General features: G+C 44.5%; 1 protein-coding gene across 7 annotated transcripts in view; it reads right to left on the bottom strand.

Moving 5' to 3' along the window:
* Window positions 1-20000, bottom strand: part of LOC139407371 (gephyrin) — a 154522-nt gene that overhangs the window by 69151 nt on the left and 65371 nt on the right. For all 7 annotated transcript variants that reach the window (XM_071151091.1, XM_071151092.1, XM_071151094.1 and 4 more), the window contains exons 3-5: window positions 9256-9313; window positions 5390-5482; window positions 210-304 (exon numbers count right to left, since the gene is read on the bottom strand). In XM_071151091.1, coding sequence (XP_071007192.1) covers window positions 210-304; window positions 5390-5482; window positions 9256-9313 — 246 coding nt within the window. The remainder of the gene's footprint in view (window positions 1-209; window positions 305-5389; window positions 5483-9255; window positions 9314-20000) is intronic.

Here is a 20000-nt window from a genome sequence, read left to right as displayed (position 1 = left end):
TGTATGTATGTAAGTGTGTGTTTGTGTGTGTACTGTATGCATGTAAGTGTGTGTGTGCTGTATGCATGTAAGTGTGTGTGTACTGTATGCATGTAAGTGTGTGTGTACTGTATGCATGTAAGTGTGTGTGTACTGTATGCATGTAAGTGTGTGTGTACTGTATGTATGTAAGTGTGTATGTACTGTATGCATGTTAGTGTGTGTCTCACCTAGAGAGCATGCCTAGTGGTGTGACGTTGAGAGAACCCATCAGCATGGCCAGAGACATCCCTGGAGCCTCCCGCTCTATCACCTCTTTAGTGGCCTGACGGAGACACAGAGAGAGACAGAGAGAAACAGAGAGAGAGAGATAGCGACAGAGAGAGACAGAGAGAGAGAGATAGCGACAGAGAGAGATAGCGACAGAGAGAGATAGCGACAGAGAGAGACAGAGAGAGAGAGAGATAGCGACAGAGAGAGAGAGACAGAGAGAGACAGAGAGATAGCGACAGAGAGAGACAGAGAGAGAGAGAGAGAGAGAGAGAGCGACAGAGAGAGACAGAGAGAGAGAGAGAGAGAGAGCGACAGAGAGAGAGAGAGAGAGAGAGAGACAGAGAGATAGCGACAGAGAGATAGCGACAGAGAGAGACAGAGAGAGAGAGAGAGACAGCGACAGAGAGAGACAGAGAGATAGCGACAGAGAGAGACAGAGACATAGCGACAGAGAGAGACAGAGAGAGACAGAGACAGAGAGATAGCGACAGAGAGAGACAGAGAGAGAGAGACAGAGAGAGAGAGATACAGCGACAGAGAGAGACAGAGAGAGAGAGAGAGAGAGAGAGCGACAGAGAGAGACAGAGAGAGAGAGAGAGAGAGCGACAGAGAGAGAGAGAGAGAGAGACAGAGAGATAGCGACAGAGAGATAGCGACAGAGAGAGAGAGAGAGAGAGAGAGACAGCGACAGAGAGAGACAGAGAGATAGCGACAGAGAGAGACAGAGACATAGCGACAGAGAGAGACAGAGAGAGACAGAGACAGAGAGATAGCGACAGAGAGAGACAGAGAGAGAGAGAGAGAGACAGAGAGAGAGATACAGCGACAGAGAGAGACAGAGAGAGACAGAGAGATAGCGACAGAGAGAGACAGAGAAATAGCGACAGAGAGAGAGAGACAGAGACAAAGAGAGACCGAGACAGAGAGAGACCGACAGAGAGAGACCGAGACAGAGAGATAGCGACAACGAGAGACAGAGAGATAGCGACAGAGAGACAGAGAGATAGAGACAGAGAGATAGCGACAGAGAGAGAAACAGAGAGAGACAGAGAGAGACAGAGAGAGAGAGAGAGAGATAGAGACAGAGAGAGAGATAGAGACAGAGAGAGACAGAGACATAGCGACAGAGAGAGACAGAGAGACAGAGACAGAGAGATAGCGACAGAGAGAGAGACAGCGAGAGACAGAGAGAGAGAGACAGAGATAACGACAGAGAGAGACAGAGAGAGAGAACGACAGAGAGAGACACAGAGAGAGAGAACGACAGAGAGAGACACAGAGAGAGAGATAGCGACAGAGAGAGACAGAGAGAGAGATAGCGTTAGAGAGAGACAGAGAGAGAGAAATACTTGAATCAGTTATAGAACCCATTGCCCTTTATTGCTGTGAGGTCTGGGGTCTGCTCACCAACCAAGAATTCACAAAATGGGACAAACACCAAATTGAGACTCTGCATGCAGGATTCTACAAAAATATCCTCCGTGTACAACGTAGACCACCAAATAATGCATGCAGAGCAGAGTTAGGACGATACCCGGGAATTATCAAAATCCAGAAAAGAGCTGTTCAATTCTACAACCACCTAAAAGGAAGCGATTTCCAAACCTTCCATAACAAAGCCATCACCTACAGAGAGATGAACCTGGAAAAGAGTCCTCTAAGCAAGCTGGTCCTGGGGCTCTGTTCACAAACACCCCCCCCAAGAGAGCAGCACAATTAGACCCAACCAAATCATGAGAAAACAAAAAGATAATTACTTGACACATTGGAAAGAATTAACAAAAAAACTGAGCAAACTAGAATGCTATTTGGCCCTAAACAGAGAGTACACAGTGGCAGAATACCTGACCACTGTGACTGTCCTAAACTTAAGGAAAGCTTTGACTATGTACAGACTCAGTGAGTATAGCCTTGTTATTGAGAATGGCCGCCGTAGGTAACCTGGCTCTCAAGAGAAGACAGGCTATGTGCTCACTGCCCACAAAATGAAGACATTACAAATGTCATATTATATATAGATATATATACAGTGTTGTAACGATGTTGTCTCGCGACAGGCAGACAGAAAGCCAGAGAGAGTGAGACAGCGAGAAAGAGCGAGACAGAGATAACACTATCCTCCTTTATTCTTTTGAATCTTCTGTGTGTTAAATGTTTACTGTTAATTTTTATTGTTTATTTCACTTTTGCATATTATCTACCTCACTTGCTTTGGCAATGTTAACATATGTTTCCCATGCCAATAAAGCCCCTTGAATTGATAGAGACAGAGACAAAGACAGTCGATAGAGACACAGATACAGACAGAGCGAGACAGAGCGAAAGAGAGACAGACAGACAGAGCGAGAGAGAGAGAGAGAGAGAGAGAGAGAGAGACAGAGCGAAAGAGAGGGAGAGAGAGAGAGAGAGCGAGAGACAGACAGCGAGAAAGATTAACAGAGAGAGAGAGAAAGAGTGAGTCAGAGACAGAGAGAAAGAGTAAGTCAGAGATAGGAAGAGAGAGAGACACACAGAGAGAGATAGATGGAGAGAGAATGTATGATCATCCACAATACAATCACATTGCTTTCCACACTAGAAGACAGAGAGATGAGTACTGTATCATGGCATGGTGTCACACTACAGATGTAGGATCTTAATTTGATCACTCTTTTGCTGCGGAGTATTTTCTTGCACAGCAGAACATACAATCTTGTAGTCACTTCTAAAAGTTCGAAATTTCCACTTTAAAAATGTATCAACCCTTACAAAAAAAATCCATTAATTACAATCCACATAATAATTCTCATGTCCTTTTGCTGCAGGGTTATTTTTCATGGTGTAGCAAACTGGCTCAAATTAAGATCGTACATCTGTAGAGGCTTGAAGAACACCATTGGCAATAACCTATTAAAATACATTCTTAGAAAAAAAGGTGCTATCTAGAACCTAAAAGGATTATAAGAGAGGAGAACCCTGTGGAGAGAAGAGAGGAGAACCCTGTGAAGAGAGGAGAGGAGAAAGAGAAGAGAGGAGAACCCTGTGAAGAGAGGAGAAAGAGAAGAGAGGAGAACCCTGTGAAAAGAGGAGAGGAGAAAGAGAAGAGAGGAGAACCCTGTGAAGAGAGGAGAAAGAGAAGAGAGGAGAACCCTGTGAAGAGAGGAGAGGAGAAAGAGAAGAGAGGAGAACCCTGTGAAGAGCGGAGAAAGAGAAGAGAGGAGAACCCTGTGAAGAGAGGAGAGGAGAAAGAGAAGAGAGGAGAACCCTGTGAAGAGAGGAGAAAGAGAAGAGAGGAGAAAGAGAAGAGAGGAGAACCCTGTGAAGAGAGGAGAAAGAGAAGAGAGGAGAACCCTGTGAAGAGAGGAGAAAGAGAAGAGAGGAGAGGAGAAAGAGAAGAGGAGAAAGAGAAGAGAGGATAACCCTTTGAATAGAGGAGAGGAGAAAGAGAAGAGAGGAGAAGGAGAGGAGAAAGAGAAGAGAGGAGAAAGAGAAGAGAGGAGAAAGAGAAGAGAAGGAGAAAGAGAGGAGAAGGAGAAAGAGAAGAGAGGAGAAAGAAGAGAGGAGAAGAGAGGAGAAAGAGAGGAGAGTATGAGGGAGAGGGGGAGAATGGGGGAAGGGGAGTCAGGGAGGGTGGATGAGAGAGGGGGGTAGAGGAGGGTGTACGAGGGAGAGGGGGAGAATGGGGGAAGGGGAGTCAGGGAGGGTGGATGAGAGGGGGGGGGGGGGGGTAGAGGAGGGTGTACGGGGAGAGGGGGAGAGAGTTATTGGGAGAAAGGAAGCGGGATAAATGGGGTGGTCAGGGAAATAGGGTGAAAGAGGGAGAGAGAGAATCCCCTGACACCTACAGTGAGTGGGATCATCACTAGAGAAGATGTGTGTAAATAGAGCCTTCGTCATTAGACAGGACACAGGGTAACCCCCCCCCCCACACACACACTGCTATCGTATAACATATTACTAAGTACTGTGTTTCTCCAACCCACCCACAAGTGTCCCAGTGGTAATGTAGGAATGGACTCCAGTGGTAATGTATGAAGGGACTCCAGTGGTAATGTATAAGGGACTCCAGTGGTAATGTATAAGGGACTCCAGTGGTAATGTATAAGGGACTCCAGTGGTAATGTATAGGGGACTCCAGTGGTAATGTATAAAGGGACTCCAGCGGTAATGTATGAAGGGACTCCAGCGGTAATGTATACATGACTCCAGCGGTAATGTATGAAGGGACTCCAGCGGTAATGTATGAAGGGACTCCAGTGGTAATGTATACATGACTCCAGCGGTAATGTATGAAGGGACTCCAGTGGTAATGTATACATGACTCCAGCGGTAATGTATAAGGGACTCCAGTGGTAATGTATAAAGGGACTCCAGCGGTAATGTATGAAGGGACTCCAGCGGTAATGTATACATGACTCCAGCGGTAATGTATGAAGGGACTCCAGTGGTAATGTATGAAGGGACTCCAGCGGTAATGTATGAAGGGACTCCAGCGGTAATGTATGAAGGGACTCCAGTGGTAATGTATGAAGAGACTCCAGCGGTAATGTATGAAGGGACTCCAGTGGTAATGTATGAAGGGACTCCAGTGGTAATGTATAAAGGGACTCCAGTAGTAATGTATGAAGGGACTCCAGTAGTAATGTATGAAGGGACTCCAGTGGCACATGCTCTCTCTGCCGGATGTGTGTATGTGTTAATCATCTATGGAGGCACCAACACAGACAGGACTGGCTCTGGTGGCTCTGAGTCTAAATGGGGCTCAGTTTCAGTGTGACATACATTTTGGATCTGCAAGTTAGTTTCATTTGAAACAAGGGGAGCTGGTGCAGATTAGAGGCAGTAGACACAGAGGAAACAAAGCCTGTGACTGGTTAACACAGCAGGCTAAAATGTATAGGGTAATAGTAATAAATACAGCCGCCTTGACATACAGACAGGTTCACCTGAGGAGGCTGGTGAAAGGAATTATGGGAGGGAGGACAGGCTCACTGGAATGGAGTTAATGGATCAGAGTCAAACGTGTGGTTTCCATATGTTTGATACCGTTCCATTAATTACATTCCAGCTATTACAATGAGCCTGTCCTCCTATAGCTCCTCCCACCAGCCATCTCTGAGGTGCACACACACACACACACACACACACACACACTTACCTCAGGTGTGACATCGCGGGGAGCAAAGCCTGTCCCCCCGGTTGTCAAGATGAGATTGAGTTCTTTCTCATCACACCAGTCCACTAGAGTCTCCTGATGAGACAGACAGACAGAGACACCGGATCTGATAGGCTCCTAGGTAGATCTCATCATGTGACATGAGTCTCATTGGCATGAATGGAGATAAGAGGGTCATAGGGGTGATGATTCTAACTAAGAGGATCATAGGGTGATGATTCTAACTAAGAGGGTGATGATTCTAACTAAGAGGGTCATAGGGGTGATGATTCTAACTAAGAGGGTCATGGGGGTGATGATTCTAACTAAGAGGGTCATAGGGGTGATGATTCTAACTAAGAGGTTCGTAGGGGTGATGATTCTAACTAAGAGGGTCATAGGGGTGATGGTTCTAACTAAGAGGGTCATAGGGGTGATGATTCTAAATAAAGAGGGTCATAGGGGTGGTGATTCTAACTAAGAGGGTGATGATTCTAACTAAGAGGGTCATAGGGGTGGTGATTCTAACTAAGAGGGTGGTGATTCTAACTAACAGGGTCATAGGGGTGGTGATTCTAACTAAGAGGGTGATGATTCTAACTAAGAGGGTCATAAGGGGTGGTGATTCTAACTAAGAGGGTCATAGGGGTGATGATTCTAAATAAAGAGAGTCATAGGGGTGGTGATTCTAACTAAGAGGGTGATGATTCTAACTAAGAGGGTCATAGGGGTGGTGATTCTAACTAAGAGGGTGATGATTCTAACTAAGAGGGTCATAGGGGTGGTGATTCTAACTAAGAGGGTCATAGGGGTGATGATTCTAAATAAAGAGAGTCATAGGGGTGGTGATTCTAACTAAGAGGGTGATGATTCTAACTAAGAGGGTCATAGGGGTGGTGATTCTAACTAAGAGGGTGATGATTCTAACTAAGAGGGTCATAGGGGTGGTGATTCTAACTAAGAGGGTGGTGATTCTAACTAACAGGGTCATAGGGGTGGTGATTCTAACTAAGAGGGTGATGATTCTAACTAAGAGGGTCATAGGGGTGGTGATTCTAACTAAGAGGGTCATAGGGGTGATGATTCTAACTAAGAGGGTCATAGGGGTGATGATTCTAACTAAGAGGGTCATAGGGGTCATGATTCTAACTAAGAGGGTCATAGGGGTTGTGATTCTAACTAAGAGGGTGATGATTCTAACTACGAGGGTCATAGGGGTGGTGATTCTAACTAAGAGGGTCATAGGGTGATGATTCTAACTAAGAGGATCATAGGGGTGATGATTCTAACTAAGAGGATCATAGGGGTGATGATTCTAACTAAGAGGATCATAGGGTGATGATTCTAACTAAGAGGGTCATGGGGTGATGATTCTAACTAAGAGGATCATAGGGGTGATGATTCTAACTAAGAGGTTCATAGGGGTGATGATTCTAACTAAGAGGGTCATAGGGGTGGTGATTCTAACTAAGAGGGTGATGATTCTAACTAAGAGGGTCATAGGGGTGGTGATTCTAACTAAGAGGGTGGTGATTCTAACTAACAGGGTCATAGGGGTGGTGATTCTAACTAAGAGGGTGATGATTCTAACTAAGAGGGTCATAGGGGTGGTGATTCTAACTAAGAGGGTCATAGGGGTGATGATTCTAAATAAAGAGAGTCATAGGGGTGGTGATTCTAACTAAGAGGGTGATGATTCTAACTAAGAGGGTCATAGGGGTGGTGATTCTAACTAAGAGGGTGATGATTCTAACTAAGAGGGTCATAGGGGTGGTGATTCTAACTAAGAGGGTGGTGATTCTAACTAACAGGGTCATAGGGGTGGTGATTCTAACTAAGAGGGTGATGATTCTAACTAAGAGGGTCATAGGGGTGGTGATTCTAACTAAGAGGGTCATAGGGGTGATGATTCTAACTAAGAGGGTCATAGGGGTGATGATTCTAACTAAGAGGGTCATAGGGGTCATGATTCTAACTAAGAGGGTCATAGGGGTTGTGATTCTAACTAAGAGGGTGATGATTCTAACTACGAGGGTCATAGGGGTGGTGATTCTAACTAAGAGGGTCATAGGGTGATGATTCTAACTAAGAGGATCATAGGGGTGATGATTCTAACTAAGAGGATCATAGGGGTGATGATTCTAACTAAGAGGATCATAGGGTGATGATTCTAACTAAGAGGGTCATAGGGGTGATGATTCTAACTAAGAGGATCATAGGGGTGATGATTCTAACTAAGAGGTTCATAGGGGTGATGATTCTAACTAAGAGGGTCATAGGGGTGGTGATTCTAACTAAGAGGGTGATGATTCTAACTAAGAGGGTCATAGGGGTGGTGATTCTAACTAAGAGGGTGGTGATTCTAACTAACAGGGTCATAGGGGTGGTGATTCTAACTAAGAGGGTGATGATTCTAACTAAGAGGGTCATAGGGGTGGTGATTCTAACTAAGAGGGTCATAGGGGTGATGATTCTAAATAAAGAGAGTCATAGGGGTGGTGATTCTAACTAAGAGGGTGATGATTCTAACTAAGAGGGTCATAGGGGTGGTGATTCTAACTAAGAGGGTGATGATTCTAACTAAGAGGGTCATAGGGGTGGTGATTCTAACTAAGAGGGTGGTGATTCTAACTAACAGGGTCATAGGGGTGGTGATTCTAACTAAGAGGGTGATGATTCTAACTAAGAGGGTCATAGGGGTGGTGATTCTAACTAAGAGGGTCATAGGGGTGATGATTCTAACTAAGAGGGTCATAGGGGTGATGATTCTAACTAAGAGGGTCATAGGGGTCATGATTCTAACTAAGAGGGTCATAGGGGTTGTGATTCTAACTAAGAGGGTGATGATTCTAACTACGAGGGTCATAGGGGTGGTGATTCTAACTAAGAGGGTCATAGGGTGATGATTCTAACTAAGAGGATCATAGGGGTGATGATTCTAACTAAGAGGATCATAGGGGTGATGATTCTAACTAAGAGGATCATAGGGTGATGATTCTAACTAAGAGGGTCATAGGGGTGGTGATTCTAACTAAGAGGGTCATAGGGTGATGATTCAAACTAAGAGGGTCATAGGGGTGATGATTCTAACTAAGAGGGTCATAGGGGTGATGATTCTAACTAAGAGGATCATAGGGGTGATGATTCTAACTAAGAGGATCATAGGGGTTATGATTCTAACTAAGAGGATCATAGGGGTGGTGATTCTAACTAAGAGGATCATAGGGGTGGTGATTCTAAGTAAGAGGGTCATAGGGGTTGTGATTCTAACTAAGAGGGTGGTGAATCTAACTACGAGGGTCATAGGGGTGGTGATTTTAACTAAGAATAATAATTTGTCTCACAGTAGAATGACTGATCTAGGATTCGTTTTTCCTTTCAGATTATAACAATTAAGATTACATGGACATGGGGCAACATGATCCTAGACCAGCACCCCTCATTTTATTGGTCACATACACATATTTAGCAGATGTTATTGCGGGAGTAGCGAAATGCTTGTGTTCCTAGCTCCAGCAGTGCAGTAATATCTAATAAGTAGGCAGGTAGCCTAGTGGTTAGAGCGTTGGGCCAGTAACCGAAAGGTTGCAAGATCAAATCCCAGAGCTGACAAGTTAAAAATGTGTCGTTCTGCCCCTGAACAAGGCAGTTAACCCACTGTTCCTAGGCCGTCATTGAAAATAAGAATTTGTTCTTAACTGACTTGCCTAGTTAAATAAAGGGAAAAACATAATAAAAATGGGGTCAAAAAGTATTTGAACTATTTAAAATACTTAAGCCTTGTTTCATTGAGGTTGTCTGGCACAAAGTACTATTTGAACCCAGGTCTGTTGACAGACAAACAGGTAGAAATTCAAGATTCATCTTACCTTGATCTGGTCAATTTCATCTGGTACGATCTTATAGGCTGAAATAGAGCCCCCAAGCCTGAGAGAGAAGAGAGAGAGAAACACAGAACATCAGGTCCCTCACAATTCAGATGTGAAACTAGAAACCTAAAGTGTGTTACTAACTGTACTGTAACAACAGTTTAAACAGATCAGAACAGTCACTAGGCTCAAGCCTCCAGATACACAACCAAACAAATCCAACTGCTGTTATTTCCCCCAAGCAGGCCTGAGAGAGAGAGAACAGATCAAATGTGGTTCAAAATAGGGATGGTTGCTTTGGGGAGGGTTGTGTGGTTTTTTGGGGGGGGGGGTCACAGGGGAGGTTGGTACATTTTTTCCCCTGGTTTACACTTGCTCTTCTGGTCATATTTTCCCTATAAACAAATGTCTTGAATTACTTTTGGAATTACCCTAATAAAGTTTTTAAATGTTTGTGAAGGTTTGGTAGGGGCTGTTATTAAGCTTTAGCTATTGCAGGCCTACGATATGAAGGCAGTGCACCACAGCGCTCCAACTGACTCCACCAGTTGAATTTGAGGTGAGGAAGACTGTTTCAGTTCTACCCGAGTAACTTCTATAATCTAACAATATAATCCTTAACTTTATACAAAATACTCTGATAGAAAATTAACCAATTAGCCTCCTTTGATACATCTACAGAGTATCTGTATATAAGAGGCAGTACGACATAAAGAAATCAATGTCGGGGTCAGAGCATGTCACCAGCATAACTCTGTCTCTCTGGGGTCATAGCTCTGTCTCTCTGGGGTCATAGCATGCCACCAGCATAACTCTGTCTCTCTGGGGTCATAACTCTGTCTCTCAGGGGTCATAACGCTTTCTCTCTGGGGTCATAGCATGTCATCAGCATAGCTCTGTCTCTCTGGGGTCATAGCATGTCACCAGCATAACTCTGTCTCTCTGGGGTCATAGCTCTGTCTCTCTGGGGTCATAGCATGTCACCAGCATAACTCTGTCTCTCTGGGGGTCATAGCTCTGTCTCTCTGGGGTCATAGCATGTCACCAGCATAACTCTGTCTCTCTGGGGTCATAGCTCTGTCTCTCTGGGGTCATAGCATGCCACCAGCATAACTCTGTCTCTCTGGGGTCATAACTCTGTCTCTCAGGGGTCATAACGCTTTCTCTCTGGGGTCATAGCATGTCATCAGCATAGCTCTGTCTCTCTGGGGTCATAGCATGTCACCAGCATAACTCTGTCTCTCTGGGGTCATAGCTCTGTCTCTCTGGGGTCATAGCATGTCACCAGCATAACTATGTCTCTCTGGGGTCATAGCTCTGTCTCTCTGGGGTCATAGCATGCCACCAGCATAACTCTTGTCTCTCTGGGGTCATAACTCTGTCTCTCTGGGGTCATAACGCTTTCTCTCTGGGGTCATAACGCTTTCTCTCTGGGGTCATAGCATGTCATCAGCATAGCTCTGTCTCTTTGGGGTCATAGCATGTCACCAGCATAACTCTGTCTCTCTGGGGTCATAGCTCTGTCTCTCTGGGGTCATAGCATGTCACCAGCATAACTCTGTCTCTCTGGGGTCATAGCTCTGTCTCTCTGGGGTCATAGCTCTGTCTCTCTGGGGTCATAGCTCTGTCTCTCTGGGGTCATAGCTCTGTCTCTCTGGGGTCATAGCATGCCACCAGCATAACTCTGTCTCTCTGGGGTAAGGCCTAAACTTCTCTTCCAGTATACAGGCTATATATACTGTATATATAGTTATTAAAATATATATACATAAGCCTACAGGCCTTTGCATGCAATACCCTGATTCATTTAGTGCTCAAATCTCTGACAGCTGAACCGTGAGGTGGATAATTATTGTTTAAGGATAGTAGCCCAACACGGGCTGTTTTTAAGGACACGTAAATGTGTCTCATTTGGCCAATATCCCTGGTTTACTGATGGTCCTGGCTGCCCTCAAGTTGGATCTGAATACATATGATGTCCATGTTCCTGTCATGTTTTCCAGCGTCACATTTTCCTCAAGCAAACTCTGAAATGGCATATTGTTTTTAATTAAGATTTTAGAATATTCACATGAAAATGTGTTGCCAATTGGATGGAAACCTAGTTATAGACACCCTAAAGACTCTGACAAGTGTGCTAGTCCATCTCTCTTTGGTTAATCCTGCACATCCTTGTTCACCAGCAGTCCCAAACATCTAAAGAATAAGCTACCAGCCAAACAAGTCTGTAAGAATTGTACTTAAACTCCCCCCTCATACGAATGCGGAGGATGAGCATATTCCTGTCTCCATCTCTGCGATGTGTCTGTATCTATGTAATTGTACATGTATTTATATAGAAACATGGGGACTACAATGGGAGTAAATTCACCACATTAATGTGCGATCCAGGTCATCTTTGTGTATATGTAGAATTTTTAACTGACAAAAAATAAAATCAATCAATCAATCCAAACTGTGCAGAGGCCAATTGATGAATGGGAAGAGACATCTGTCGCAAAACACCGAAAACTTTAATGACATTCGGAGATGGTCAATCCAATCCTTCGATACTGGGTAAACCTGCAAGGTCGGGAGAGATGTATTTTCTGTTTGTAGAGATGTACATAGTCTATTTATTGTGGTGTCGACCGTGTTGAAAACAAAAAACAATATTATTGAGGTGTGTGTAAAATTACTTTATATAATTATCAGATTGCCCTCTAGTTGATAATTGTGTGCAGCCGGCTCTGATCGTAGTGCAGTGAAACAGGCAGGGAGAGTGAGCTTGTCTGTGGTGGTCGGCGAACCCTCAACCTTCTGACCAGTAGCCCTACGTGGCATCGACTGTGCCACAAAAAGCATACTGAAGTGACAAAGTCGATATCCACATTTTTAAATACAGGGCCGCTGCAGTTATTATCGGTCGTAAACATTATTTTGAGTTAATTATATGATGGGGAGGGTGTTCAATTTATTTAATGGTACAACGGGAGGTTCATGTGAAAATATTTTGTACTTTGGGGAGGGAGCCAGGAGAAGGCCTAGAGAGTCAGAAACAGAGAGGGAAGGAGAGAAATGAATGGCTTTGAATGTCCCCTCCTGAAAGGCATTCCTAAACACAGCCCACTAGGGAGATCTCACACAAGGAGCGTCTGCTCTTGAGCGGTGTACCACGGCACTCTCTGGTGGCCAGCACAGGTATTGCAGAAAAAGGAGACACATCGGCAGGCTGAAAGTGAAAAAGCTCTACACACAGACACAGACACAGACACTCTAAATGGTCGGGAGTGTGGAGGATTTACTCTCAGCGATGAGGTGTGTACGTGTGTGTGTACTGGGGCTTTTTACTGGGGCTTTTTTTTTACTGGGACAGTGTGTTTCACCCCGGGAAAGAAATGGACCTGTCAGGACAAATCACTTCTCTGTCGTTTTTTCCCTGTCTCCCTGTTTCAGCCCAAATGAAAATATGCTGAACACAAATAACTAGGGTTCCTTCCCACCATCTGTTTCCTAGGCAACCCCATTCTATCTGAAGCCTCTGGTTGCCTCGCGCATGGTTTATCGTGAGTGTGTGTTTGCTTCGTGGCAGTGTTTCGGGATGCCCTGTCTCTGAGGTAAGTGTATGTGCGTGTGTGTTGTTGCGTACTGGTATACAGGGTCATGACGTTGGCCTGGGGGGATAGGTTTATGACAGTCATAAATACCTCTTCCCCCCTTTTTCCTCTCTCTAACCTACTGAGGTTACATTTAAAAAACCCTTGGTTAACAGAGATTCTGGGAACATCAGAAGGTGGGGGGAAATTAACTATATTCTGGTAATCCGAACAATTGAACTTATGCGGTGGTACTTAATGAATATGATGTCAGTTCGGTTGTCATCTGAGACATTCTCATCAATGATAAGATGACATAAACTCTACAGTGGAAAGTCTACACATCAGAGTTATCGGATTCACATGGAATTGTTGCTCAATTTAAATGTTTGAATATGAAATTATTTGTGATGGGATGAAATGTGATTTTAGCTTCTAAAATGTGAGATGTGGGTTTTCATAAGTTAGGGCTGCTCACTCAGTGGCCCGCCCTGTGAAGGGACATGGGCTATAAAACTTTTCAAACACACCCTCTTCTCCCTTCCTATATAAAGCCTTGACGACAATAGAACTTCCTTTTCCGATGAGGTAGGATGACGGTCCAATGTCAGAATGGTTCAGATAATAACTACAGAACGAAGCCAACATCAGCATGAGCTTTGGTTGCGAATGGTATGAACTTTGAACTCTTATTCACGACAGAAGTGATACCTCCTAGCCGTTGAGTTGGCAACCGCAGCTGCAAACGCAGGTTAGGAAGGAACAGACAGAGTATCCCATCTACCACACAACGACGTTACTACAACGTATCTAATTGACCACCAGAGACATTCTTCAAAGGACAATGGACTCGGTTTGGCAAAACGGCCTTCCATCTACCACCAACCTACTGAAGCGCAGCTCAGAGTAAATATTTCTTGCATTTTCCTTTTCCAAATGGGCGGTAATTTAGAATGCATAAGATACTGTATTTACAATAGCACAGCTTCTCCCTGTGTCCCTCAGTCTTCCCGCTCTTTCACTCAAACCCCGCCCCTTTTCTTTGTGTAACCAGCTGTCATATCTGTTGCGCCCGCTAGGGACGTTTTTCTTTATGACGTCATTTGTAATCAAGTTATGATTTAATTATGTGAATGTGTGATTAGTTAGGTATTTAGTAAATAAATGATTAAACCCAATTTTGTATTGCTGATTCAAATTGTTAGCCAGAGTTCTTGCAGGTAACCAAGAATTGACAACTTTCAGATGAGACTGAAGTAAGATGAAGATTAATGTTGACTGTTATTGATGTAAAATATTACTAGGTCTTTAAGAGTTTTTTCGGAAGTTAACAGCTCCATAAATATTATTTCATGGTGCCCCGACTCTCTAGTTAATTACATTTACATGATTAGCTCAATCAGGTAATATTAATTACGGATAAATTATTTTATAGAATAGCACGTCATATCAATTAATCCGGCATAGCCAAAGACACGACAACAGTATGTGTGTGTTTGTGTGCGTGTGTTGTTGCGTACTGGTATACAGTATGTGTGTGTAGCAGTGGTAGGGGACGTGTTTTCTAGAGCAGAGTGTGTACATTGATGCACAGCTGACTTCTCATGGTTTACCAATTTGCCTTCAGATTCTGACGTTTAACTACGTTTCTGCAAACGTCAAATTCTGAAGTTCCTCTCAACTTATAATTTCGAAGTTAAGGGTTAACAATTTGAATAGGGATAAAACATTAAGTTTAGGCATTCATTGTGAATGGTTGGGTTAAGGGTTAGGAAGGGTAATAAACATTGTGAATGGTTGGGTTAAGGGTTAGGAAGGGTAATAAACACTGAATGGTTGGGTTAAGGGTTAGGAAGGGTAATAAACATTGTGAATGGTTGGGTTAAGGGTTAGGAAGGGTAATAAACACTGAATGGTTGGGTTAAGGGTTAGGAAGGGTAATAAACATTGTGAATGGTTGGGTTAAGGGTTAGGAAGGGTAATAAACACTGAATGGTTGGGTTAAGGGTTAGGAAGGGTAATAAACATTGTGAATGGTTGAGTTAAGGGTTAGGAAGGGTAATAAACACTGAATGGTTGGGTTAAGGGTTAGGAAGGGTAATAAACACTGAATGGTTGGGTTAAGGGTTAGGAAGGGTGATAAAAACTGAATGGTTGGGTTAAGTGTTAGGAAGGGTAATAAACATTGTGAATGGTTGGGTTAAGGGTTAGGAAGGGTAATAAACATTGTGAATGGTTGGGTTAAGTGTTAGGAAGGGTAATAAACATTGTGAATGGTTGGGTTAAGTGTTAGGAAGGGTAATAAACATTGTGAATGGTTGGGTTAAGGGTTAGGAAGGGTAATAAAACACTGAATGGTTGGGTTAAAAGGGTTAGGAAGGGTAATAATGGTTGGGTTAAGGGTTAGGAAGGGAAATACACATTGTAATACTGTGTCTACAACTGGGAACTTGCCACCCTCAGAGTCATGGGAAACATTGCTCTTAATGTCAAATTTCAAAGATAAGTTTGGTTTTGGATAGAGTTAAAATAAAGTTTAGCCATTCATTGCAAATGGTTAAAGGTTACATTAAAAGGAGAGAGAGAATAGGAGAATCTGCCAGAGAGAGAAATAGAGACAGCATGAAATGAACGAGACAGAGAGGCATAGAGACAGAATGAAATGAACAAGACAGAGAGGCATAGAGTCAGAATGAAATGAACAAGACAAAGAACGGGAGAAAGAATGACAGAAGCGAGAAAGAGCAAGACATAGGCCTAGATGATGGACTGTAGGTCCCTAGATGATGGACTGTAGGTACCTAGATGATGGACTGTAGGTTCCTAGATTATGTACTGTAGGTACCTAGATGATGGACTGTAGGTACCTAGATGATGGACTGTAGGTACCTAGATGATGGACTGTAGGTACCTAGATGATGGACTGTAGGTACCTAGATGATGGACTGTAGGTACCTAGATGATGTACTGTAGGTACCTAGATGATGGACTGTAGGTACCTAGATGATGGACTGTAGGTACCTAGATGATGGACTGTAGGTACCTAGATGATGGACTGTAGGTACCTAGATGATGGACTGTAGGTACCTAGATGATGGACTGTAGGTACCTAGATGATGGACTGTAGGTACCTAGATGATGGACTGTAGGTTCCTAGATTATGTACTGTAGGTACCTAGATGATGGACTGTAGGTACCTAGATGATGGACTGTAGGTACCTAGATGATGGACTGTAGGTACCTAGATGATGGACTGTAGGTACCTAGATGATGGACTGTAGGTACCTAGATGATGGACTGTAGGTACCTAGATGATGGACTGTTGGTACCTAGATGATGGACTGTAGGTACCTAGATGATGGACTGTAGGTACCTAGATGATGGACTGTAGGTACCTAGATGATGGACTGTAGGTACCTAGATAATGGACTGTAGGTACCTGTGATCCAGAAAACAGATAAAGACACAACCCCCCAACCAATACCCCGTAACCCTGCCCACAAACACATCTAAGACCCAGATGTTCAGGTCTGTAAAGTTGTGGGCCTGCTCTATGATGAGGCCCATCTGCTGTAGTGGTGTCATTGTGGGCCTGCTCTATGAGGCTCTATGATGAGGCCCATCTGCTGTAGTGGTGGGCCTGCTCTATGAGGCGCTATGATGAGGCCCATCTGCTGTAGTGGTGTCATTGTGGGCCTGCTCTATGATGAGGCCCATCTGCTGTAGTGGTGTCGTTGTGGGCCTGCTCCATGATGAGGCCCATCTGCTGTAGTGGTGTCGTTGTGGGCCTGCTCTATGATGAGGCCCATCTGCTGTAGTGATGTCGTTGTGGGCCTGCTCTATGATGAGGCCCATCTGCTGTAGTGGTGTCGTTGTGGGCCTGCTCTATGATGAGGCCCATCTGCTGTAGTGGTGTCGTTGTGGGCCTGCTCCATGATGAGACCCATCTGCTGTAGTGGTGTCATTAATAATGCATGGCCTTTGTTCAGGGCTCTCCATCTCTCTCTCTCCATCTCTCTCTCTCCATCTCTCTCTCTCTCTCTCTCACACACACACACACACACACACACACACACACACACACACACACACACACACACACACACACACACACACACACACACACACACACACACACACACACACACACACACACACACACACACACACACACACACTACAGGACAGTAGAGGCTGACAGTGATAGTAGTGGCATAGGGAAGCGCTCAAGGAGAATATCTTTCAACATGTCATAAGTGAGAGGAGGTATGTTTGAGGTGACTCTCCTCGCTTTGCAAACACACAACCCCGACCACCAGCCAGTGTTGAGTACTCTGAGTGCCCTATAAGGGGCTACACTCACACATTGAACACTAGCTAAAATACACACACTCCCCCACCACACAGACCTAGACTAACACATACAGAGATACACTAAAGGACAATCCAACCATATGTAGGACACATAGGGGATTAAGTTGAGACTTTTTTGACATTCAGCATCACTCCGTCAAGGGAAATACAGTATTCTTTATAACAAAGATATCTACGTATGTTTCAGGATGTTGTGTAACCCTGGAAACAATCAGAAGTCATGTAAACATAACAGTTTTGAAAAGATAACTTGTCTCTTGGGTTTCTTGGCACAACTTAACCAGGTATGGGGTAAATCCACCAAACAGAGGAAGTTAAGCTGCCTATAAATGTATTTTCTTAATGAAATATCACCACTACCTTTGCAATTAAATTACAACCACGTCTGTCTTTATTTCCCAAACACAATTACAATCATTTGTCTTTTGATAATTTGAACACTTTTAAACACAGGTGTAACACCTAACAAAGTTAGCTCCTGAGTGGCCAGCGTCGTCCGGGTTCATTGTAAATAAGAATTTGTTCTCAACTGACTTTCCCAGTTAAATGAAGGTTAAATGAAACAAACAGCGTACATTACCCATTGGAAGAAAACATGTACATTGGCTCACCTTACCCCATGGCCATTGGCTCACCTTACCCCATGGCCATTGGCTCACCTTACCCCATGGCCATTGGCTCACCTTACCCCATGGCCATTGGCTCACCTTACCCCATGGCCATTGGCTCACCTTACCGCAGGGTAAACATTTTGACTATATTAGCCCACACAGCTACAAGGATGCACGTTCATGCTAGGTTTAGGACCTCATGTTGAAGCTTATAGAGACCCCAACTGATGTATATAACAATCTTTAAATGATCTATGTTGGTTTAGATACAAGCATCAAAAAACCTCTAACACAATTCAATAATTAGACTTTGTGATCAACTTACCCACTCTCCCTTTCTCTATATACCCCATACTGCAGACATAATCTGTACTGTGCTGGCTGGGATTTGTCTTTCACGTTGTCCTTTCCAGCACGGCTCCAGCAACTATGGTAGATCCGTAACCAGGCCAGCTCAGTTTGGCACACCTTGGCTCAGAAGTATAAATAAGGGTCAGATGATATATCTTCTCTCTGAACTATCTAATCCCCCTCCAACACATTATTTGCCTCAACCTGGGATACCATCACCTGACAAGTCTATGCACAGCAGATCACTTCCACTAAAACACATGCATGGCAAGCAGAGGCTAATTAATTAAGGCTAGCACAGGCCAGTGAATGCTAACACTGGCTAAAACAGGCTAGCACAGGATAGCACAGGCTAGCAAAGAAACTTTCACAGTCTAGCATTAGCTAGCTTAGCGTGCTAATTTAGAGCACAACCAGTGGTCCTGTCACTGCCTCCTTCCAGTGATGGCTGTTCTGTGGGTGAAATTAGCGCATTGTCCCCCATATGATTCATAAGACTGCTACTTTTAGCCGTGACAATTTGTAAAATTGACAAAAGGATGTTACAACAAGTCACTCGAGGGCGGCGAGCGCCGCTGTTGGCTGGAGCCCCCAGGAGGATATTCAGACAACCTTCAACACACACACACACACACACACACACACACACACACACACACACACACACACACACACACACACACACACACACACACACACACACACACACACACACACACACACACACACACACACATACACACACACGAGAACAAGCAGGAAGGGAGAACTGTACACATCGAGCACATACTCCAGTGTGTGTGCATCTGCATGGATGTCTTTGTGTGTGTGTCTAGGTGTCCCAGACACGGTGTGCTGTGGCACATTGTGACCCATGTTTGTGTGTCTAGCTGGTCATCCTGATGGATGAAGTGACATGTAACAACGCCTGGCACAGCTCAGAACGGCTCAGCACAGCTCAGCACAGCTCAGAGAGGGGAGGGGAAGAGAGGGTCACACACAGTCTACATCAGTTACCAGGACCTTAATACACCAGACATGGACACACTCAGGCTAACCAGCATGGTCCTCAACACTGACGCACACACACAGACAAACAGACACACAAACACAATTACGCATCCAGGCATGCACACACAAGCTTACACAGCACCCCCCGCCCATATCTGTACACACTAATGAGTGTGTGACAGCCTGGTTGACAGTCTCATTAGCTAGTGGTGTCCCAATACAGCGTGACGTATCAGACATGGCACACATCTACACTGATACACCCTGACACATCTACACGGATACACCCTGGCACATCTACACTGATACACCCCGGCACATCTACACCCTGACACATCTACATGGATACACCCTGGCACATCTACACTGATACACCCTGGCACATCTACACTGATACACCCTGGCACATCTACACTGATACACCCTGGCACATCTACACTGATACACCCTGGCGCATCTACACTGATACACCCTGACACATCTACACTGATACACCCTGGCACATCTACACTGATATACCCTGGCACATCTACACCCTGACACATCTACACTGATACACCCTGGCACATCTACACCCTGACACATCTACACGGATACACCCCGGCACATCTACACCCTGACACATCTACACGGATACACCCTGGCACATCTACACGGATACACCCTGGCACAACTACACTAATACACCCTGGCACATCTACACTGATACACCGTGGCACATCTACACTGATACACCCCGGCACATCTACACCCTGACACATCTACACGGATACACCCTGGCACATCTACACTGATACACCCTGGCACATCTACACCCTGGCAC

Source organism: Oncorhynchus clarkii, chromosome 4, assembly GCF_045791955.1.
Source record: "Oncorhynchus clarkii lewisi isolate Uvic-CL-2024 chromosome 4, UVic_Ocla_1.0, whole genome shotgun sequence".
NCBI classification, from domain to species: Eukaryota; Metazoa; Chordata; class Actinopteri; order Salmoniformes; family Salmonidae; genus Oncorhynchus; species Oncorhynchus clarkii.
Note: the sequence above shows the minus strand (reverse complement) of the source record. Positions and strands in the feature narration are given on the sequence as shown.